A 23485-nucleotide genomic window follows, 5' to 3' on the forward strand; every position below is an offset into this window, starting at 1 on the left:
ACCTCAAGCGTAACTCAAGGGCTGTTCTTTACTGTAAAACTCACAAGGATGAGGCCCTTTTCCATCTGAAATGCCAGTCTGCCGTGCCTTCTGTCAAGACAGAAGCGCTTGGTTGGAAAATTATTTTAACTCAAGGTGGGGGGTTTTGTGGGCTTTTTTTATTAAAAAAAAAACCTGTTCTGGATGGGGGCTTCCCAACCGAGTCTAGAACTGGGTGCTTGCTCCCCCGACTGGGTCTATCCTGGATTCCAAGTATACTGGAGCGAAAAAGTAATGTCTCTTCCTTGCTCAAAAGAATGACGCTTTCAAATTCATTAACCACAATCAAATTTGTTTTTAGGGGAAAGAATGAATGGTAGGATGTAGCCGAAGAACAGCCAAAGATCAAATTTTGGGATGCTGATTTTGAAGCACGGGAGTCGAATAAATGGGGAATGGTTTCTTCCCCCGCCCTTCTGCTCTGCTCGGGTGGGTCCGGCTCAGTCCGCTTGGACATTAGTCGCCTTTTGAGGGCTGTTTCCCTCCCCCCCCCGGCTCTGGTGCTCTGCGCTTGGCAGGATTTGGGCCTTTCTCAGGACGTACCCCCGGGACGTCCCTGCCGTGACTGCCACCCAGAAGGGGCTCCTGCAGCCACACCTTTGCTCCAGCCTGTTGTTCACAAAACCTCTTGCCTCAGGGAAATGATGTGACGTGGTAGAAGTTCTGTGTAATTTCTTCCTCCCCTGCTTTAGTTCCCTTTCCCCATTTCCACCCCCACCCCCCTTTTTTGGTGTGTGTCGGCTAAGCGAGAGAACGGAATCAACAGAGAGCCACGGCAGGACGAAAAGAGCGGCGGTGGGCTGGTGTGCCGAGACAGCAAAGGGCCCGTGGTGTTTGTTTCGGCCTTGCCAGGAGACTTTCTTTTACGGTGGGGGCCTGCGCCCCACCAAATGGCACTTAACTTAGAAAAGCAGTTTCTTTTTTTCTTGCGTGGGAAGAGCTGCGATTTATTTTTTGGGGTGTGTGTGTGCGTGGCTGGGGGAGGAGGGGATAGAAGGGAGGGGCCTCTCTTGAGGAGGAAGAGGGGCATTTGAAATGGTTACTCTTGTATACAGCAATTGAATAAAATTGTTTTGCAGTTTCCAGAAATGCTTTTTCTTTTAAAAAAAAATCTCTTCCCAAAGGAGACCCTTTTTTTGAAGGTGGGACAAGGCAAATGCAGTAGCTGCTTCCAAAGTATCTAGGACAAACTCCACCACGGCTGTCGTGGAGATTGTCGGCTGACGTGTGCCACTTGGTGTTTTAGAATAGAGTTGGAAGGGACCACCAGGGCCATCAAGTCCAACCCCCTGCACAATGCAGGAAATTCACAACTACCTCCCCGCTCCACAACCCTAGTGACCAGAAGATGGCCAAGATGCCCTCCCTCTCATCATCTGCCTAAGGCCACAGAATCAGCACTGCTGACAGATGGCCATCTAACCTCTTCTTAAAAACCTCCAGGGAAAGAGAGCTTACCACCTCCCGAGGAAGCCTCTCAGAACCAAGCGGAGATCAGTTCTGTACCTGGTATACCTTTTAGATGCATTTGTATAATTCTGTTTGTGCAAAAGGACCAGGAGCTTAGGAGAAAACTCCCCAGCCCACCTCTGGAAGTCCTGCTGCATCTCCTTCTGGTTCCAGGCATCACAAGGACTAGAAACTTGGTCTTCTTTTTTTTAATGAATGAAGGCCAGCATTCTGTGGATTCAGGCAGCCTTACAGAGCTCCCCTTCACCCTGTGCCATTTTATATATAAAAACCTTCATAGCAGATACAGCAAACCTGTGAACATTTTCATCCTTTTATATGAACTAAATGGAAGAAATATCAAAGGGAGGGACTTCCGAGGCTTAGATCACTGCATTTTTATTATTATTATTGTGTTGGGTATAAATAAAACTTCCCATTCCCTTCTACAGCGAATACTTGAGAATACATAACAGTTGAGTAGAACTAAGTCAGCAAAAACCACCAGCACAAGTATCGTACTACCGTGATATGGGAAAGAAGATATTGGGGTTAGATATTGTGACGCTATTTCTTAAGTCTTCCACCCTTTTTAGGGAGCAGGGAAAATCCCTTCGAAGGTAAAACTTTGAAGACCTAAACAGTCATCTTTAAAAAAAAAAAAAAACTGGCTATTTTAGTACGTTTCTTTTCTTTTTCCTGCTAGGTAGGATAGACGAAGGCACTCCACTAATCCAAGATTCCTCATCTTTTTGACTTCATTGCTAGTGCGAGATGCTGGATTGTACTGAAAGACCATAGGGTGCTTAGAGGTGATCTTTCCTTTGAAGCTGCTACAAAGTCATCCAGTAACCAAAGCTAAAAGCCCCTGGCCTCAGACTTTTTAGGCTACCACCCATACTAGCAGATGGTTATTGTGCTCTCCACCACTGCTCTGAATTTGACTGCGTCGTCTTTTTTTCACGCAAGCTTGTCTGTGTCTTTGGAATAATTCCATGGCTTGGGGACGAAAGGAGAAGAGGTAAAGGGCTCAATGCGATAAGAGCACTTAGTTTCCAAAACGTTTCACGTACACCCCTAGCCTAACAACAGCCCTAGAAGGTAGGCCAGTATTATTCCCAAACTGGTGACGGAGGAGCTGAGAAAACTCGCCAACTTCATGAGATGGGGGGGCGGTACCACAGTTTAGTACCCAAACCAAGGGCATGTGGTGGTGTGGAGGCTGCTTTGAGCTTGGGGGAGGGTGTATAAACGGGGGGGGGATACACATTCTTAAAAGCATATCAGGCAGCAGATGGATATTCCCCACTAGCTCACCCTCCTGACTGCATAAGGTAGTTTGACGTCACTGGCGGGTGGTATTGTGTGACCTTGAAAAAATGCAGCATTTGAGGGTGGGGAGGGGGAATTAAGGCCTTAGATTTTGGGAATGAACCCCTGGGAGGCAGGCAATAGGCAGCAAATGGCTGAGTTCGTAACAAGCAGTGCGGCTTCAGGCCGCGGACCGCTTCACAACAGTTTTTCCCCCCCTTCCCCTTCTCTCTTGGAGAAGAAAGCAAGCTATTTCTGTCCAGACACCAAAACGGCCAACTCCTGGATGGACATCTCCTTGTTCAGGTAACCGTCGTACTGAGCAGGGGTCAGCCTTCCGCTCTTCAAGGCGTCTTCGATGGAGAACTTCCTCCCCGACTTCCTGTCGAGGATGACGGAAGACTCGCCGCTGGGCCCTTTGACGGTGATCTCTTCCCAGTCGCACTCCTGGTTCTTCAGCTTGACGTACAGGCTCCACTCGATCAGGCCGAACTTGTGGGCTTCCTCGGGGGACATCTCTTTGCCGGTGTCTGGGTCTATGACCACGATGGAACGCCTCAGGTGGTTCTCCCGCTGCTCCCGCTTGATGGCCACGGTCTGGAGGCGGTTTTGGAGCTGCTCGATCTCCCCGTCCTTCTCTTGAGACAGCCTCTTCAGTTCTTCCAATTCTCGTTCTAAAGACTGGAAGCGGGAGTCCAGGTTCAGGTTGCTGTCCACCTGCGACATGTTCCGCAGATCTCGGGCTTCCGTCATGGTGAGCTCGATCTCCGACTGCAGCCTCCTCGTCTCCAGCAAGAGGTTCTTCTTCTCCAAGTGCAGCTTGTGGTTTTCTTCCCTCAAAAAGTCCAACTCTTTGGAAGACTTGGAGTTGTTGAACTCCACTTCGGACAACTTGGCCTCCAACCTGTTGATGTCTGCGTCAAGCTCCATCTTCCGCCGGTTCTCCTCCTCCAGGTTATTCTTCAGCTTCTGGATCTCGTACTCGGTGTCCCCTTTGTCCACCTGGACGCTCTCGGAGACGACCACCTTCTCTTTGACTTCCATCTTCTCCAGGGCCTGCAGCTTCTTCCGCAGGGCCTCCAGCTCCGCCTGCAGCACCTGCCGCCGGTGCTTCTCCTCCTCCAGCTCCAGCTTGAGTAGGGCGTGCTCCTTTTCCTGCTGCGGGTCTTGCTGGAGGATCACCTTCTGCTTCACGGTGACCCGCTCCGTCGTCTCCCGCTCCTGCTCCTCCAGCTCGCTCAGCCGCATCCTCAGCCGCTGCACTTCCAGCTCAGCCTCTCGGCGGGCCTGCCGCTCCTTCTCCATCTCCTCCAGCTGCCGCTCCAGCTCCGACCTCCTCCGCTGCAGCTTGCGCATCTCTCCGCGGAGCGTGTCGATCTGGTTCAGCTCCTTCTCGATGCTCTGGGAGAAGGAGGCGACCTCGGCCTTCAGGGCGGGGTCCTGCTCCAGCTTCACCACCTCCTGCTGCACCACCTTCTCCTTCACACGGGAAAGTTCTTCCTCCTTCTGCTGGATGATCTCCTCCTGCCGCCTCCGGTCCCGCTCCAGGTCCATGTGCTTCCGCTGCTCTTCGGCCAGCTGGGCCCTCAGCGACTCCACCTCTTCTCGCGTCTGTGGGTCTTCCCGGAACTGCAGCACCTCCTGGACTACTTCCTTCACCTGGACCTGAGGCGGGGCGCCCTTTAGCGTCTCGATCTCCTGCTTCAGCTGGTAGATCTCCAGGTCCGCCCGCTCAATGGCCCTGGTCCGGTCCACGATCTCGTCCCGGAGCTGCTGCAGCTCCGCCTCGGTCTCTGGGTCGTTCTTGTACTTGATGACTTCCTTGATGACCTCCTGCACTTCCACCTGGGGCCCCCGGTTCCGCAGGGCAGCCAGCTCGCTCCGGCAGTCCTTCAGCTGCTCCTCCCCGCCTCGGAGCTTCCCCTCCTGTTCCACCAGCTGCAGGCGGAGGTTGGCCACCTCGTTCTCCGCCTGGGGGTCCGGCCGCACGATCTCCCGCACCTTCTCCTGGACGATCACCTTGGCATTCTCCTCTTCCAAGGCCTGGATCTTGCGGAGCAGCTCAGCCTTCTCCCGCTCGTTGGAGCGCCCCTTGGCCTTCTCCTCCTCGTATAGGCGCCGCAGCTCGTTCACCTCCCTCTCCGTTGCCAGGTCCTTCTCCACCTTGAGCACCTCCTTGACGGTGATCTTGCCCTCAGCCATGGCCCGCTCCTTCTCCAGCCGCTTCAGCTTCTCCTGCAGGGAGCGGAGCTCTTCCTCCTGGCGCTGCCTCAGGGCGCTCTCCCTCTGCTTGCTCTCCTGCAGCAGCTGGTACTCCGTCTCCAGCTGGGGATCGTTCTGCAGCTTCACTACTTCCTTCTCAGTCACCTTCTCCTGCTCCACATTCTTCTCCTCGGACAGAGCGGCCACCTGCCTGCGCAGGGCGGCTGTCTCGCTCTCCCGGGACCCTTCCTGCCGCCTGAGCTCCTCCAGCTCCTCCTTCAGCCTCAGGATCTCCTCCGCCTGTGCCTTGTCGGGCTCGATCCTCAGGACCTCTTTGACCACGTACTCCTGCCCGCCTTCTTTCCTCTCGCGCTCCAGGACCCGCAGCTTGAGCTTCAAGCCCTCCACCTCGTCCTGCAGTGCCTGGTTGTGCCGCTGCTCCTCGGCCAGGCTCTGCTGCATCTTGTGGAAGCTCTCGTCCAGCTGCGGGTCGGGCACCTTTTTCACCACCTCCTTCCTGACTACCGACTCCTGCGGCTTCTGGTTCTGCAGCAGGACGATGTTCTGCTGGATGGCCTTGATCTCCGCCTCTAGCTGCTGCCGCCGCTGGCTCTCGTCATCCAGCTCCTTCTTCAGCTTCCAGATTTCCTCCAGTGGCCTCTCAGAGTGGCTGGTCTTGACCGACTCCTGCGTCATGTGGACATCTGGCTGCTATCGAGGGGGGGGGGGAGAAGAACAAGAAGAGGAGTTGGTTTTTTATATGCCGACTTTCTCTCTCGCTTAAGGCAGAATAAAACAGGCTTACAATCGCCTTCCCTTCCCCTCCCCACAACAGACTCCTTGTGAGGTAGGTGGGCCTGAGAGAGTTTGGAGAGAACTGTGACTGGCCCAAGGTCACCCAGCAGACTTTATGTGTGGGAGTGGGGAAACCAACCCGGTTCTCCAGATTAGAGTCCGCTGCTTCTAACCACTACACCACGCTGGCTCCATGCTGAAGAAAATTTAGAGTCAACTCGAGATTCTACTCCCATGACAAGATATTTTGCTCTCATCCTTCTCTGCCCAAAGTTGGCGGCTCTGCCCCGTGGCTTTTTTTTGGCAATGAGTTCCTGCAGTCTGCCATTTGTGGCCAAGAGGATGAATGTGGTGCCGGCGAGGGAAAAAGAAGTCCCACCACCTGCCTGCGGCTTTGCGTGAGCTAGGGACGTGCCGTGAGCTGAGCAAGGCAACCGCACTTGCTTTACGCCATAGCCCTTGTGTACTTTGTGCTGGAATACTAAGTGGAGGGTGATGGCTTAGCACAGCAGTGCAAATGAGAGCCTGCATTGTGCACAGTTGCAGAGGGAAGGGTTTTTTGTTTTGCTTTGAACCGAGCCAGCAGCATCATTAGGGGAGGCTTAGTGGCAGAGCCTCCGCTCTAGTTCAGTCCCCTGCATCGCCAGTCAAAAAGGGACCGGGTGATGTGAAAGACCTCCGCCTGAGATCCCAGAAAGCCACTGCCAGTCTGAGTAGACCTTGATGGGCCCATGGTCTGATTCAGCGTAAGGCAGCTGCTTGTGTGACCATGACGTTTAAGTCAGGGCTTATTGGCTGGCTGGGCCAGGTAAATGTGTGAACAGACTGCTGGACCTGATGGGCCTATCCATGGCTACTAGACAAAATGCATACTAGTCATGATGCATACCTATTCTCTCCAGGATCAGAGGCGCATGCCTATGATATTAGGTGCTTTGGAACACAGGCAGGACAATGCTGCTGCAGTCGTCTTGTTTGTGGGCTTCCTAGAGGCACCTGGGTGGCCACAAAGTGAAAAGACTGCTGGACTTGATGGGGCATAGTCTGATCCAGCAGTGCTGTTCTTATCTTCCTTCCCTCACTCCTTTCTTCTCTCCAGGATGAGAGGAGCATGCCTATTATATGAACATGGGCAGGATAATACTGCTGCAGGTCTTGTTTGTGGGCTTCCTAGAGGCACCTGGTTGGCCACTGTGTGGGCAGACTGCTGGACTTGATGGGCCTTGGTCTGATCCAGCAGGGCCTTACTTCTGTTCTTACGTAAGGCATCTCTTCCAATTTCCCCCTCCCCATCAGGCTTCAAGTGCAAGGTCTGGATTCTGGCCAGAGGAGCCCCTTCTTTTCTTTCTTTCTTTCTCTCTCTCTCTCTCTCTCTCTCTCTCTCTCTCTCTCTCTCTCTCACTCTCACTCTCACTCTCACTCTCTCACTCTCACTCACTCACCTGTCTCAGGAGGCTCTGGGCAAACTCCAAGTTTTGTAACCTCTGTCTGTTGACAGCATTCACTTCCGTATACTTGGCAGCCAGGTGAGCTTCCTATGATGACGGAGGGAAAAAGAGAAGAGAAACGCAGGAAATAGTTTCAGGTGGGTAGCCATACTGCTCTGTAGAAGGAGAAGACAATTATCGAGCCCGGTAGCACCTTAAAGACAAGCAGAATTTTCCAGGGGTGTGAGCTTCTGTGACTCAAAGCTCACTCCATCCGACACCTGGTAAATGCCCACGCTCACCGAAGATACCACGCTCACCATCTTTGTATTTAAGGAAGTGACCTCTGGAACTGACAACCCTATTGGGAGGATAAAGGGGGTGGGGGCAGAGAAGTCCCTGTTGCTCCACGCTCTTTGGTGGAGGGAGCAAGATGCGAATGCCAAAAAGCGATGGTGCAGTTTCATCTGCTACAAGGAAAAGGGGGCTTCATACTCGGCAGGCGGGCCATTGTAAGGGCGGGGGCTAAAGGCATGTTCAGGACCAAGGTACCTCCTCTTTCACTTTTGCAGCAGGAGACTGGAGCCTGGGTCTCTTGCTCATGAACCCGTTGCGGCCGTTTTCCAGGTCCAGGATGGATCTCAGTTTCTCCGCTTCGAGCTCGTAGTCCTGGGGAAGGGGAGGAGGAGAAGGCAGAGAAAGGGCATGAGCGTACCGGGACAACCACGCCCGCAAAAGGCTGTGGTGAGCCAACCCCCTTCCTGTCCTTCGCTGCCCCTTTGTCTCTCCCTCCCGACTTTTGACGAGAGTAAAGACGCTGGCCGACATTACAGGGCTGTTGTAAGGACGAGCATACTAATGTGGGGAGAGGACCTCAACACCTTCCAATGCACTGCACGGAACAATTCATAACATTAGTCAAAGTTACGATGCAGCTGACCTCGAACGTTTGGAATTTTGGCTTTTTCTCTCTCAGGGTTGTGTTGTCTCAATGGGGTTTTGGTCAGGAGGTCAAGCTTTTAGGCCTCTGAAGTCGCAGTGCTTCTGTCTGCCAGACCTACTGTCTGAACAGGCAATTCTGATTCCTCTCCCCATTCCTCCCCCCTTACCTTCACTGCCTGCTGGTAGCGCTGAGCGTCCGTGGAGACCCGATAGATTTCTTGCTCTCGGCTTGCAATTTCTCCCAGCAGGGCCTGAAAAAGTGGACAGAGCAGAGAAAGGTCAAACAGTGAGAAGCGTTGCTTTCCTTGGGCTCCTGCTGACGCTGTGGTCTTTTGCTCCCTGCAATTTGTTATGTTGTACAGGCACTATGGGTAACCCCTGACCTGTGGGCTGCCAGTAACCTGGAAAGACTATCTTTCTGATCTAATATTAAGGTTGCCAACCTCCAGGAACTAGCTGGAGATCTCCTGCTATTTAAACAGATCTCCAGGCAACAAGGGAAGGTGACTGGGGAAGGCACTGGCAAACCACCCCGTAAACAAAGTGTGCCTAGTCAACGTCGGGATATGACGTCACCCCATGGGTCAGGAATGACCCGGTGCTTGCACAGGGGACCTTTACCAGGCAACAAAGATCAGTTTCCCTTGAGAAAATGGCCGCTTTGGCAATTGGACTCTACGGCATTGAAGTCCCTCCCCTCCCCAAACCCTGCCCTCCTCAGGCTCCGCCCCCAAAATCTCCAGGTATTTCCCAACCAGGAGCTGGCAACCTATCTTCCCCCACCCCCCGCCCGTCTCCAGCCTCCCATTCCAGCAAGCCTGTCGATCGGGGAAGGGACAGTCATCACCCAGCGGGGATGGGCGCTGATTACCCTTTGGCTCTTCAGCTTGCTTTCCACATTGGCCACGGTGTCGGTTTCTTGCGGCTCATAGTTGGGCACGTTGCAAAGGAAACGGCTCAGGTTGTCGTAGCCGGCGCGGTAGTCGAAATAGGCTGATTTGGCTTTCTGGAGGGTCTGAGACCTATGGAGGGATTGCAGCGAACCTTGTTAATTGCGGCGATCAGCAGCACGCAATTCTGCTAGTTTGGAGAAAGACGAGGTTGGTTCCAGTTTGAGTGAGGCTAGGGACCTGGGAGACCCAAATTCAAATCCCCACTGAGCGACCTCGTAACACTCACAGCCTAGCCTACCTCGCAGGTTGTTGTGAGGACAAACCAGGCAGGTGGGGAGAGCCGCATACCTGCCCAGAATTCCTGGGAAGAGGGGCAAGATTAAAACGACTGGATTGTCCCTGTGTAGAAGCACGTATTTAGCCACTTCGTGGAAAAATTAGCCCAAGCTCTCGGATTTTGTCAGCAGGAATCGCCGGATTGCGCGGCTTCCTTAAAAGCACTTCCTGCCCAGGAGAAGTCCCTTGAAATATTCTGGAGGGTGGAATTGTCTGCCTTCGAGAGAGGACTGAAGAAGGAAAATTGCTCCCAACAATTACCTGTAGTCACGACAACTGGATTGTATGGAAGCTGACTCAGCCTTCCATCCTTTCCAAGGTGGGTAAAATGAGGACCCAGCTTGCTGGGGGTAAAGTGTAGACGACTGGGGAAGGCACTGGCAAACCACCCCGTAAACAAAGTCTGCCTAGGAAACGTCGGGATGGGATGTCACCCCATGGGTCAAGAATGACCCAGTGCTTGCACAGGGGATATTTACCTTTTTAATGATGTAGGGTTTTTTTTTTAAATAAATTTTTATTTTTAGTTGGTATATTGCATTGGCTGCATTGGGCCCTCTTTTGGGGAGGGCGGGGTATAAATATTGCAAATATAAATACAAAGAAGAAGAAAAAGAAGCAGAGTTGGTTTTTATAAGCCAACTTTCTCTACCCCTTAAGGGAGACTCAAACTGGGCTACAATCACCTTCCCTTTCCCTCCCCACAAAAGACACCCTGTGAGGTAGGTGGGGCTGAGAGAGCTCTAACAGAGCTGTGACTTGCCCAAGGTCACCCAGCTGGCTTCGAGTGTAGGAGCGGGGAAACAAACCCAGTTCACCAGATTAGCCTCTGCAGCTCATGTGGAGGAGTGGGGAAATCGAACCCGGTACTCCAGATTAGAATCCACTGCTCCAAACCACCACGCGCGCACGCGCGCACACACACACACACACACACACCCATTTAATAAATAGTTTCCCCTGCCCTCAATTGCCCTGCCTTCCATTGCCATCGCTTCCCATCAGTTTGCCATTCCTTTTTGTTGTTGTTGTTTTGCCCCAGGCTGGACCCTGACCTGTGGTCGATCTGCTTGCTGAGGTTGCCGAACCTCTGGTTGAGCTTGTGAAGCTCGGCCTCCTGGCGCTCGATGTCCGGGCAGTGCTCCTGGAACCGGTTGGCCAGGGCGCTGGAGCACTTCTTGGCCCTCTGCAAGTCTTGCTCCGCCTCGTTCAGCAAGGGCTGGTGGGACTGCAGCTCCGAGCCCAGCATCTGGGGGTGGGGGAGGGAGAGAAGGCAGTGCCGATTAGCTTGCTCGTTTCATTGTGTGCACATGCAGGTGTATGCGGGGGAGGGGACTCGTACATTTGCAGTGTATGTAACCATCCCGATTTTGGGGAGATGCCGCGGCTCAGGGGTAGAGCATCCGCATATCATGCAGAAGGTCCCAGGTTCGATCTCCAACATCTCCAGTTAAAAGGATCTGGCAGTAGGTGATGTGAAAGACCTCTGCCTGAGACCCTGGAGAGCGGCTGCCAGTCCGAGTAGACAATAGTGACCTTGACAGACCAAGGTTCTGATTGAGTAAGAGGCAGCTACATGTGTGATGTGCTCTGTGGCATCTGCCAATGGGATTCCAGTCAGTGTCGAGGCAGGATTTGTTCCTATGGCCACAATGTCCCCCAATGCGTCACTTTACTTCCCTCCCCCCATAGATGAAACTTATATGGGGTAATATTAATGGAGCATTACCCACTCAGACCATGAAAGTGGGGGGAGTTAAACAACCCCCATGTCACCCCCCCACCCAAATTATTTATTAGCTCAGTAGTAGAGCCTCTGCTTGGCGTGCAGAAGGTCCCAGGTTCAATCCCCGGCATCTCCAGTTAAAGGGCCTAGGCAAGTAGGTGATGGGAAAGACCCCTCCCTGCCTGAGACCCTGGTGAGCCGCTGCCAGTCTGAGTAGACAATACTGACTTTGATGGACCAAGGGTCTGATTCAGTAGAAGGCAGCTTCATGTGTTTGTGTATTCTATCCTCAGCATTCAGAGGTTTGCTGCCTCTGTTCATGGAGGTTTTTGTGCACGGAGCTTTTCTTTTAAATCATGTGGGGAGAACACTGTATTGTATGATCTGCCGCCCCCTGCCCACAAAGTCCAGGGAACAGTTTGAATTCAGAAACTTTGCTCTATCCCACCCAAGGATTCTTCTCCCCCACCCCCATACACACACACCGGGGGACATGATGAGGTTTTTCTGACCGTCCTGATAAATCAGGGCAGTGTGAAACCTTGCCGTGTTGTGAACCCGCCGCGTGAAAAGCCAGTGCTCACCTGCAGCTCCTCGTCTTTGCGGTCCAGGGCCCGGACGTCTTCCGGGATGGTATCCTCGATTGCCAGCTTGTTCTCATAGCCGGAAAGCAGGTCTCTCCCCTGTTGCAGGCTCTTCTCAAGGCGATTGGCCACGTCAACTCTACCGAGACACAAAACGGCCCCTTTAAAGATGCCACCGGTACCAGCCTGTGCTCCCGGCAAGCCGAGGATGCCCCTTCCTGGTGCAGAACTTTAGGGAATACACCCGATCCCTGTTACGATGCCTTTATGGAGCGGCTGCACTGGGCACCTGTGGCTGGTAATTGACTCTCAAGCTCCTCTGTCTCTTGATCTGCCCTGTAGGATCAACAAGTTGCTCCTCGGCAGGGAGCGAAGCACCAGCAAAGTGAGATGGTAACGGTAACAAAAGAGGCAAAGACCCAGGGAGGCAGCTGAAGATGACTGCAAAGTCCAAGCAAAGTCCCTCCGCTCCGGGGCAGTGGTTCGGTTCAGACATCACACCAAGGCGTGACTTCATGAAACTGTGGCTGTTGTGGTTGGCTGAATGTCGGTCATTCGACCCATTGTGGTGAGGGAAGGTATGTCATACCGGGTTCTGCAACCGCGGGTCGTTGGAGTTTGCCGTTTAACCCCAGAGAGTCTTAAACGTGGTTTTATGTGTCATATGAATGTGGATCTCCCGGTTTGTTGCCTCCCCAGTAAAACCGGCCACAATCCCAGGCAGCTTTCTGCTGGGAAAGAGGGAAAGTGATGAAACCAGACTTTGTAGAGGCAAACTGGGATTTGCTAGCGGAATCCCAGTTTGACAAACTAACCCTGGTTTCATGCAACGCCTGAACTGTGCCAGCCTGTTGAAACAGGGCTTCAGGGGGAAGCTTTCTGGAAAAGAGAACACCTTTGTTTTCCATCTGCTTTTGAATCTTCCTTATCTGGTTTGTTTCTTTTTAAAAGCGTTTTATTGGCCCTTTGGTTCCCTCCGCCGGGGAAGCTCCCTACATCGGTTGTTAGGCCACAGCGGAGCTCTGGGAAAGAGCCCGGGTAGATCGATGGGATGCCACACTGGCTGCGTGAGGTTAAGGAATGGGAGAAAAAGACGCCTGGCTAAACGCGGCTCACATGTCTGCGTTGCCAAAGTGCCTTAGGTGGAGACACGCTGGAGGGGCCAATTCCCCGTCACCAGGGCTGCATAAATCTCCAGCCTCGATGTCGCTGTACTATTAAGTCAAGGACAGGGCATGAAGGAGCTGGTTGCAGAGCAAAGACCTTTGCTTAACTCGGGCAAGCGAGCCAGGTTTCCTTCTGCACCGCCACCTGAGGAGAGGAACTCAGTAGCCAATAGAAGGAGAGCTAGCGTGGAGTAGTGGTTAAGAGCAGTGGTTTGGAGCGGTGGACTCTGATCTGGAGAACCGGGTTCTCCTCCACATGAGCGGCGGAGGCTAATCTGGTGGATTTGTTTCCTCACTCCTACACAGGAGGCCAGCTGGGTGACCTCGGGCTAGTCACAGCTCTCTCAGCCTCACCGACCTCACAGGGTGTCTGTTGTGGGGAGGGGAAGGGAAGGAGATTGTAAGCTGGCTTGATTCTCCCTTAAGTGGTAGAGAAAGTCGGCATATAAAAACCAACTCTTCTTCTATTGGAAGACAGATGTGCCTTGTGTCTGAACCACAGCTCTGAATTCTAGAAGTGGACTGCAGCTCATCTGCCACAGCAGTCTCTACTGAAGTGGTGGCTTTTCCTTCTGGCCCAGCTCAGGGACTGGAGCCCCCTCACCACCACCTCTACACCCCCCTCTGGGTTCACACCTTTGCACCAGCAGGTCTCTCTCCTAAAGGGTCCCTTCTCTAACCCGGCTCGTGGTAAGGCAAGGCGGGGGGGGCTTACTTTTCCTGAGCGGCGCTCAGCAGCTGGACCACGTGGTTGTACTTGTTGTTGGTCTCCTCCGCCCGGTTCTTGAGCAAGGTGGCGCTGCCCGTGTCAGGGACCGAACCGGTGAAGGCTTCGCACTCCTTGATCTTGCGCGCTTTCTCGGGCTCGATGCGCCGGAGCTCATTGGTGATGTTCTGCAGAAGGAGGAGAGGGAGTGTCACAAAATGGACGAGCGGGAGGGACGGGCACCCCCTTTCTGTTGTTGGTCTCTGGTCAGCCAAGCGTTGAATTGGGATCCTGCTGACTTTCACGCCAGTCCTCCCACCCCACCCCACCGTGGTCCCTGGTGGTTGCCAACTCTACCCAATGCTCAACAGATGTAAGATTGCAAAGGAGCCGAGCATAATCCAGACAATGTTTTGGCCAGCTACACAGGATGCTCTTGCAGCGCCCAGGGTGTTTGCACTTAGTTCCCCCCTGCCCCTCCTGGGCCATGAACACACATGAACTCATGAAGCTGCCTTGTACTGAATCAGACCCTCGGTCCATCAAAGTCAGTATTGTCTACTCAGACCGGCAGCGGCTCTCCAAGGTCTCAGGCAGAGGTCTTTCACATCACCTGCCTGCCTGGTCCCTTTAACTGGAGATGCCAGGGATTGAACCTGGGACCTTCTGCATGCCAAGCAGATGCTCTACCACTGAGCCACGGCCCCTCCCCATCTTTACCTTCAGCTCCTTGGAACGCTCGGCGCTGTCTTGCACGGCCCGGCTCTGCTCCAGCGGAGGACGCAGGTTTGCCGTGATGGCCTTCTCCTGTTTGTCTAACTCGCTGTTCACTTTCTCCAGCCCCGCCAGCAGCTGCCGCCCCTGTATGGACACTGCGTCTAGGGGAAGACGGAGGCGGGGGGAAAGGTTTGTTGATGTCCCTGGTCAGCGACTCAGGCGGCTCTACCTACGAGTTCTAAGTCTTATCGCTAAATCCGAAGAGGAGGCCAGAGGTTGGTCGTGTACAGAACAAAGGGACGTTCGGAGAACACATGAACACATGAAACTGCCTTATACTGAATCAGACCCTTGGTCCATCAAAGTCAGTATTGTCTACGCAGACCGGCAGCAGCTCTCCAGGGTCTCAAGCAGAGGTCTTAAACATCAGCTATATGCCTTTAACTGGAGATGCCGGGGATTGAACCTGGGACCTTCTGCAAGCCAAGCAGATGCTCTACCACTGAGCCACGGCCCCTCACCAACTGGGACCAAGACCTTCCCCCCACCCCAGAGTTATGGGGTCCCCACCTCCGATGCTGTCCGCCTTCATGTTGTCGTGCCGCTGCTGCAGAAGGGTCTTGGTGCCGGCCGTCTTCTGCTTCACGCTCTGATACTGTCCGGAGATGCTGCGGAAGGAGAGGAGGCAGAGTCAGCTGGGCGAATCAGGCAGCGCTCTTGCGCTCGAAGAGGAAGGGCAAATAAAAGGGAAACGTGCCCTTATGCTGTCCCACCGCTCACCTCCGACCGGGGGGTCGGGGGTGGGGAAGGCCATGCTTACTTGTCGGTGACGGCCAGCGATTCCGGATCTGTAGGGGGGATCATAAAGCAGACGCCGGGGGCGGTGATGATGGTTCCTGCGCTGTCCGCCACCTCCCAGAGGTCACCGTTGTTCTTCTGCAGCATGTAGGTGGCTCCGCGAGCGATCTGGCACTGGGGTCGGAAAAGAGTTTGCTGCCAAAATGCACGCGTCGCTTCCCCACAGAGACAACCCGGTGATAGCGTCCGTCTCCTGATCGCTTCTGTTTCACACCGGAGGGGTAGGAAAAACTTGTAGGGAAGAATGAGCGGGTGGGGACGTGCCCCCCCGCCACAACGGCTACCCGTTGCAATTATACAGACACACTATTGCCCACGTTGTGAGCCCCTCAGGGGTCAATGGAGATGTGGAATTTGCTGCCAGAGGAAATAGTGACGGCCTGTAGCACAGATGGCTTGAAACAGGGATTAGACAGAATTCACAGAGGATAGACCTCTCAGTGGCTACCAGCCGGGATTAAAGGAAACCTCCACATTCAGAAGCAGTCAACCTCTGAATACCAGTGCCAGAAATCAACATCAGGGGAAGGCCTCGGCCTTTATGCCCTGTTTGGTGGCCCTCCAGAGAAACTGGCTGGCCACTGGTCTGATCCGGCCGGGCTCTGCTGATGTCCTTAGGAGACTCTTACCTGCTCGTTTTCGTAGTCGCAGAGAGCTTCCACCGGAATGGGCTTGAGGGGCGTCTCCCGGCGATACTTCAGCGGGAGCACCTGCTGGCTGCGTCTCTGCAGGGACTTCACCACATCTTCGTACTTATCCAAGGCCTTCTCTTGGTCCTGCCCGAAGAGGAAAGCACAGGTAACGGTGCCGCAGGGGAAGGGAGGATCGGAACCGTCCGAGATAGAAGGGCGAAGATAGGTCAGCAAAAGCAGAGGCCGTGGGGCAGCCTCCCCCAAACCTCAACAGCAGGGAGTCCAGGAGACACCATTGAAGAGAATCCCCAACGCCCATGACAGGACGTATCTGTAACATGCAGCTTTCCAGATGTTCGCCTGGTTCCTGGATTTCTGGCCCAGTGTTGCTGTGGTCTGGTCGGCTGTCGCACTGGGTACTTACCTCCAGTTCCCGTAGCAAAGATTCGATTTGGAATCTGTCCTTGAAATCTGGGCTGTACTTCTGGTCCAGGTCTGTGTCCACTTTCCTGAGCAGGTCCTGGGCATCTTTCGCATCTTTCTGAAACTGTGCCAAAAATAAATAAAAGACAGTCAAGTAATTCTTTATTGATACAACACCGCTACTTTACATGCATCTGTTGTGCCGCTCACAAGGGGGGAAAGGGTCGCACTGGCAAGGAGGAAGAAGAATCCCTTAGGCCGAGCGTGTTGGTATAGCGTACCTTGCAGGGGCGTTGTGAAAAAGAGGGGAAGGACTGATCACTCCGAAACTCATTGAAGGAGTGGGGGGAATAAAAAAAATGTAATGGACGGACTTTCAGCTCAGTGGGTGAGACCTCCCAGATTTTAAAGCCCGCATCTTCAGAAATGATCAACTGCTCAGTTATCAATTCTCGTTCTCCTACTCTCTTGCATACATGCCCTTTCCGAAATCTGGAAATTTTTCTAACATAAAGAAAGAAAGGGAGGAAGAAAAGAAGGAAAAGGGATAGAGAAAGATGTCCTCCGCTTTGCATTTTCTGGTCACAGGAAGCAAAGATTCTTGCGCTGCTTTGGGGTGCTTGTTTTGTTCCTGCCTCAAGGCCTTCCTTCTCCCCACCCTGTCCCTAAGTTGACCACTCATGCCGCTGAGGCCTTGGTCCCCAAGTACCTGATGGTAGTCCTCCATAAACTTGAGGTGGCTCTCCTCACAGATGAGCAGGTTGAGATACTCCTTCCAGTCGGCGTGGACCGCCTCCACGTGAGCCTGCAAAAGATGGCAAGGGCAGGCCTCAGGGGATGCCGGATTCTCTTTAGGGGAGCCCAGGATAAGATTCAGAGCAGGGAACGGAGATGGGGGGCTTCTCGAGCTCACCTCAATGGGGATCTTCCCAGGGTGGTTTTGAGCCAGCAGATTATCCCCGTCTTTGTGAAGCTTATTGATGGCATCTTCTTTCTCTTCTAACTTCCGATTGATGAAATTCTAGAAAATGAAAATATGGGGGTCTTTCGCATAGATGTGTCAGGTCTTTGGCATAAGGTAGATTGGCATAGAGCTACTTATATTCTACGTCCAGACAATCCTTGAAGTCCCACTGATTACATAAAAACATCATAACAGCCCTCCTGGATCAGACCAGTAGTCCATCGAGTCCAGCATCCTGTCTCACACAGTGGCCAACCAGTTAGTCTGGAGGTCCAGCAGCAAGGCACAGAGGCCGAGGCCTTCAATCGTATCCTTTGCAATTGTACAAGGAGGACACATTTGGTCCCCCCCACCCAGCATCCCCCCAAACTTAGGGGGCCAGAACACAATGCCTGCAGAAGGATCAAGGTGTTGGACCTCAAAGACCCCAATAAGGTACCCACAATCTCCCATTACTATGTATGGGTGTAAAAATTGGACAATCAAGAAAACTGGCAGAAGAAAATTAGTTCATTTGAAATGTGGTGTTGGAGGGGAGTTTTACGGATACCGTGGACCACCAAAAAGACAAATCAGTGGGTTCTAGATCAAATCAAGCCTGAACTCTCCCCAGAAGCAAGAATGACTAAACTGAGGTTCTCGTACTTTGGTCACATTATGAGAAGACAAGACATTAATGTTAGGAAAAGAGGAAGGCAGCAGGAAAAGGCTGGAGAAGACCTAATATGAAATGGATAGGCTCAATCAAGGGAAGCCATGGCCCTCAGTTTGCAAGACCTGCGCAAGGCTGTTAACCATAGGACATTTGGAGGCCATTCGTTCATAAGGTCACCACAAGCCGGGAGCAAGCTGATGGCACTTAACACTCCAAACAATGGATCTTCAGCTCTTTGGAGGAAGGACCTCCCTTTCTCCACTCTTTCAGCCCTTCGGCATCTCTTTGAGCCTGCGAAAAAAACTACCAGCTACTTACTGCCTTTGCTGGTAGGAATCAGCTACAAACAAAACCCTCACCTCGTACTGAGGCACATGTGCCACAAGGCTGTCACAAATTCAAAAAACTACCAGCTACTTACTGGTAGGCATCAGCTACAAACAAAACCCTCACCTCATACTGAGGCACGTGAGCCACGAGGCTCTCACAAACTCAAAAAAACTACCAGCTACTTACTGCCTTGTGCTGATAAGAATCAGCTACAAACAAAACCCTCACCTCGTACTGACGGCGCCGGCTGGGGTAGTCGAGGTTGCGATCGCTCCAGTCGTACTGCATCCGGTCCTTCGCCTGCTGGTCGAGCCAGTAGAGCTTGTTGGTGCAGCGCTGCATGTAATCCTGCAGCGAATTCAAATCCTGTTGCCTCTGCTGAGATGCTGACTGTAAGCAGAAAGGAAGGCAGCTGAGCGCCCGGACCTGGAAACTGGGAGCCGCGGAAGGCTCCTCTGGAACGAAGCTATTTTATTCTCCAACCGGGGTATTCTGTCTGTCTATAATAGCAATAGTGATTGTGTGCTGTCACGTGGGTGACGTGGCGACTCCAGGACCATGGGGGTTCTTGAGGCAAGAGACGAACAGAGGAGGTTTGCCCTCACCTTCCTCTCGTAGTAATCCTAGGCCATTGATGCATGGGAGGTTTCGCCTCGGATTCGCCGCTCTTTAGATGCACATTTTCCCCATCCAGATTCTCAACACTCAACAATAAGCACCCGTGCAGAGTTTTGAGAATTCGGATGGGAGGAAATGTGTGTCTAGAGAGCGGCAAATCCGAAGCAAAACCTCCTATGCATAAATGGCCCTAGACTTCCTTGGCACTCTCCTATCCAAGTACTAACCGCGGCCGACACTGCTCTCCCAAGCTCTGGACGAGATCGGGCTAATCAGGGATATTCAGGCTGCCATCTGTCTGTTTAGTCGGTTGTTATTCTACACTTCCTCCATGGAACTCAAAAGTAGCGCACCCAGTTCTTTGCTATTGATTGATTGATTGATTATTTTCGATGTCTAGCCCACCACCACCCCCCAGCAGAAGCCGGGCTCCGTTCCCTGCTTCCCCTCCCCTTTCGACCACCTTTTGAGGTAGGTTAGGCTGAGAGCGGTCGACTGAGTCAAGGTCACCGGGTGAGCTTATTGCCTGCGTGGGGGATTTGAACCTGCATCTCCCAGGTCCTAACTCAGCATTCTAACCGCTAGACAACGCTTGGTTCTCATCCCGTTCCCAACTGCGCCTGGAAAGGTGGCGAGGAAGATATGGAAGACACTAGCACACACACACCCCGTAACCGATCCACAACGGCAGCTACGAACATAGCAGCTCCCGCCTATCCCAAAGCCAGGGCCCCCGACCTTGTCTTACCAGTAATTTCTGATATTTCATCTGCAGCCCGCTCATGTATTCCTGGAAACGGAGAGAAGATGATGGACGTTGTTTAGAAGCACACCAGAAACCGAAGGTAGCTCCAAATTTTAGGCTGCAAAACTTATTTACCTATTTACTTCTTTATGTTATTTATACTTTGCCTTTCTCACAGGGACTCAAGGCGGATTACTCATAGTGAGTCAGTATAATTTACAAAATGGGACATTGAATAGCCAGTGTATTAGGATTTTAGAGCGTGTTTGCTGCAAGGCGGAGCAACGTAACAAAAATAAAATAATGTGGGTTGCTTCTGTCCGTCCATGGCAAAATCCAAAAGCAAAAGCCACTTAATTCCCTTTGTTAAGGCCAACCCAGATCAAGCTATGTAAGCTTTCGGGGGGGGGGGGGAAACTGAGAAGATAATTCGAAGGTTTGTACGCCATGTTGTGATCTTTTGGTTGGTTGTAGTATAAACGGTATCAAGTGACTTCCGGACATAGTAGAGGTGTGTTTGCCTTCGCTGAGAGGGGATGGAAACGTAGGAAAAGATGTGAGTCATGTATGGGGCCAGCAAGGCACGAGCCAATTGGATCTGTTCACTCCTCATCCTGGGTAGTACACATGAAGCTGCCTTATATTGAATCATGTGAACACACATGAAGCTGCCTTATACTGAATCAGACCCTGGATCCATCAGTCAGTATTGTCTACTCAGACCGGCAGCAGCTCTCCAGGGTCTCAGGCGGAGGTCTTTCACATCACCTACTTGCCTAGTCCCTTGGACTGGAGATGCCGGGGATTGAACCTGGGCCCTTCTGCATGCCAAGCAGATGCTCTACCACTGTGTCACAGCTCATATTGGTCTGTTGAGGTCAGTAGTGTCTACTCAAAGCAGCAGTGGCTGTCCTGGATCTCAGGCAGAGGTCTTCCGCATCACCAACAGCCCGATCCTTTTAGCCAAAGACGCCAGGGATTGAACCCTGGACTTCCTGCGTGCCAAATGGATGCTCTACCCCTGGGCCACTGTACCTTGTCTCCCTCCTTGCTGATGTGCGGTCCAACAGCCATCACCTCGTTGTGGAAGATGTTGTGCTCTTCCACCTGCCCGTTGACAGACGGCAAGTCGGTCTCAAAGCCCTGGCTCTGCAGTTTCTCCTGGAACCAAAAGAACGCTGTTTTGCAGAACAGCCTCCTCAACCCACACGCGGGAGCGGACGGGGCTGTCCTGGAAGAATGGCTCCTCCCCGGTGCCCTCGAGCCGACGCCGCTTTACCTGCTTCTCCTCGATCACAGCGGACCAGTCGACCTGCGGTTCGATCTCCTGCGGGGTGAAGTTGTAGATCTGGTCGTGTTTCATGCGCAGGTTGGACACCCTCTCCTTCAGCTGCCGGATGCTGAGGGAAGCAGAATAATTTTTTTTTTGGGGGGGGAGGGAGTCCAAAGAGCAACGTGCGAATGAGAGGCCTGCCCGTCCCGGGTCTCCTCACCTCCTAGTCCTGCACCTAAACCCAGGGGTTCCCAACATGGTGCTCTCCTGGGCAACATGGTGGCCGCCAACATCTTTCTTGGCACCTGCCAAGTGTTTTGAGGATGTCAACGGGGCTAGGTGGGGTTTTTGCCCAGCGGGGCTCCAGATTGGCCACCGGAGATCAATTTGGCTGCACCAGATTTGTTTTTTAAAGTTCCTTTGGCAGCAGCTGCAGTCGCAGCACAAAGAACTTCACTGCGTGATCAAAGGTAAGCTGTGTGTGTGTAAGAAAAAACATTTTAATATGTTCATTTGAAAAGGCACCCTGTTCAACCTTTCAGGCAGAAGCTCTGTTTAAGAGTTACTGTTCGAGTTGCCATTCAAGAATTTCCCCCTCTGCTCTAACAAAGCTGATTACAATACACATTGTAAGGAGCCCCGTGGGGCAGAGTGGTCAGCTGCAGGACTGCAATCCAAGCTCTGCTCACGAACTGAGTTCGATCCCGACGGAAAGTCAGTTTCAGGTAGCTGGCTCCAGGTTGAATCAGCCTTCCATCCTTCCGCGGTTGGTAAAATGAGTACCCAGCTTACTGGGGGTAAAGGGAATATGACTGGGGAAGGCGATGGCAAAACCACCCCATAAACAGAGTCCGCCTAGTAAACGTCAGGATGTGACATCACCCCATGGGTCAGGAATAACCCGCTGCTTGCACAGGGGACCTTTACCTTATACATTGCACCAGTACATCCTTTACAAGCATTCTTCACAACATCCCTTCCCGCCTTCTGACTTGGATAATAGGACTCATCTCCATTTCTACTCTACTGTGTCTTGCGAAGGGAGCTTTGACTCTTGAAAGCTCACACCCTGAAATTCTTGTTGGCCTCTAGGGTGCTACTGGACTCACATCGAACTATTCAAGTTTATGCGTGGCCTCGCTCCGTAACATTTTGTGGTTGGCCCCGCCTCCGATGGTTGGGCCCACCACCCTATGTCCAAATCCCAAAGGTTCTCACAGGCTTAAGAAGATTGGGGACCCCGCCTGCTCTAACCACTGCCCCACACTGGCTGTAACGCTGCTTAGGATTGCTTTGTTGGTTGGGGTTGCTAGGTTGGGGTTGAGCAAACATCTGGCTAGTGATGGAACGGTTCGGGGCGGTGTCTTTTTTCCACCTGCTTCGGGGAAGCTCGCTAGGTTTCCCCCCCAGTGGTATACTTGTACAAGGAAGTTCCTTGCCGTCACTGTGCCCAACGGACATCGCTAGACCTGTCCTCCTGTTTTTCCTGTCGAGCCACTTCATATGGATCGGATGCCACCGTATCCTGTGGCCATGAGCTTCGTGCTGTTATTGTTCGTCGTGTTGTGTCAATCTGCATACGGACAAGGGCGCAGCTCTGCTTGGAAAATAAACAGGAGCCCCGTGGAACCGTGAAGATAGAGCCCGCTTCATCAAGTGCTTAAGAGTGGGGTCCTTGCTAGACATGCATTTACTGTATGTTTCTGTGTATAAGATGACCCTTTTTTCTAAAAACATTTAGGAAAAAATTGGGGGTTGTCTTATACACGGAAGGTCGCTCTCTTCCCCGCGAGTCAGCTGAAGGGCGGGGAAGAGAGTGGGCCGGGAAGAGCTCGGTTGCCCTGGCCGGCCGGCAACCGGCCTTCCCAGGATCCCCGCTCTCTTCCCCGCGCATCAGCTGATGGGCAGAGAAGAGAGTGGGCCGGGAAGAGACCGGTGGCCCTGGCCGGGCGGCGACTAACCTTCCCAGGGTCCCTGCTCTCTTCCCCACTGGTATTTTTCCGTACGCCCCCATGTATAAGACGACCCCTGATTTCTTAATTTTGGGTTAAAAAATATAGGTGTCGTCTTATACATGGGGGCGTCTTAAACGCGGAAAAATGCGGTATATATGAGGTTATAAAGGAGAAAAAAATTACTATTGCCAGGGCCCTTTCCCCCCCAGACTCACTCCTCCGAGATCATTTCCCCCTGCGGGTGTTTCATGTGCCGCGCGACAGCCGCGTCTCCGTCCAGGACATAGAGGAGCTTGTCGGATTGTATCAGCTTGTCTGACGTGTAGTCCTGAAACCTGGCAGGCTGGCCGGCCTTAAGTTTGTGTAGATCCTGCAGGGGAGAAGGGAAGAGAGGTGACGAAACGGGGGGATTTTACCCGTACAGGAACGTTCTCCCTTCCGCTGGTCCTGCTTCCAAAACCTATCCTTGGCATCTGCTGGGGGTGTTCTGGGCACAGGGTCCCTGGGGCCCTGGTTACAACACTTCTCTCCCCTCTAATTGCAATTGATTTCCCATCTCTGTCCAATTTTTGTCCTGCTCTTTCAGGAAGGTGAGGGCAGCAGAAGTTGTTCAACTCCAAAATCCAGGTTGCATATAGGGTTGCCAGGTCCCTTTTCGCAACTGGCGGGAGATTTTTGGGGCAGAGCCTGATGAAGGGGGAGTTTGGGGAGGGGTGGGACTTCACTGCCATAGAGTCCA

General features: G+C 52.8%; 1 protein-coding gene across 1 annotated transcript in view; it reads right to left on the bottom strand.

Moving 5' to 3' along the window:
* Nucleotides 1–3028: 3028 nt before the first annotated feature.
* Nucleotides 3029–23485, bottom strand: part of PPL (periplakin) — a 40069-nt gene continuing 19612 nt past the window's right edge. Inside the window, exons 3-22 of the mRNA XM_056866521.1 lie at nucleotides 22962–23116; nucleotides 20798–20918; nucleotides 20554–20679; nucleotides 19522–19563; nucleotides 18384–18545; nucleotides 17120–17227; nucleotides 16916–17011; nucleotides 16208–16330; nucleotides 15781–15927; nucleotides 15114–15265; nucleotides 14864–14961; nucleotides 14297–14454; nucleotides 13586–13764; nucleotides 11705–11843; nucleotides 10450–10643; nucleotides 9037–9187; nucleotides 8333–8416; nucleotides 7776–7892; nucleotides 7239–7331; nucleotides 3029–5712 (exon numbers count right to left, since the gene is read on the bottom strand). Coding sequence (XP_056722499.1) covers nucleotides 3049–5712; nucleotides 7239–7331; nucleotides 7776–7892; nucleotides 8333–8416; nucleotides 9037–9187; nucleotides 10450–10643; nucleotides 11705–11843; nucleotides 13586–13764; nucleotides 14297–14454; nucleotides 14864–14961; nucleotides 15114–15265; nucleotides 15781–15927; nucleotides 16208–16330; nucleotides 16916–17011; nucleotides 17120–17227; nucleotides 18384–18545; nucleotides 19522–19563; nucleotides 20554–20679; nucleotides 20798–20918; nucleotides 22962–23116 — 5109 coding nt within the window. The 3' untranslated portion in view covers nucleotides 3029–3048. The remainder of the gene's footprint in view (nucleotides 5713–7238; nucleotides 7332–7775; nucleotides 7893–8332; nucleotides 8417–9036; nucleotides 9188–10449; nucleotides 10644–11704; nucleotides 11844–13585; nucleotides 13765–14296; nucleotides 14455–14863; nucleotides 14962–15113; nucleotides 15266–15780; nucleotides 15928–16207; nucleotides 16331–16915; nucleotides 17012–17119; nucleotides 17228–18383; nucleotides 18546–19521; nucleotides 19564–20553; nucleotides 20680–20797; nucleotides 20919–22961; nucleotides 23117–23485) is intronic.

The sequence above is a fragment of the Euleptes europaea genome, chromosome 21, assembly GCF_029931775.1.
Source record: "Euleptes europaea isolate rEulEur1 chromosome 21, rEulEur1.hap1, whole genome shotgun sequence".
Lineage (NCBI taxonomy): Eukaryota > Metazoa > Chordata > Lepidosauria > Squamata > Sphaerodactylidae > Euleptes > Euleptes europaea.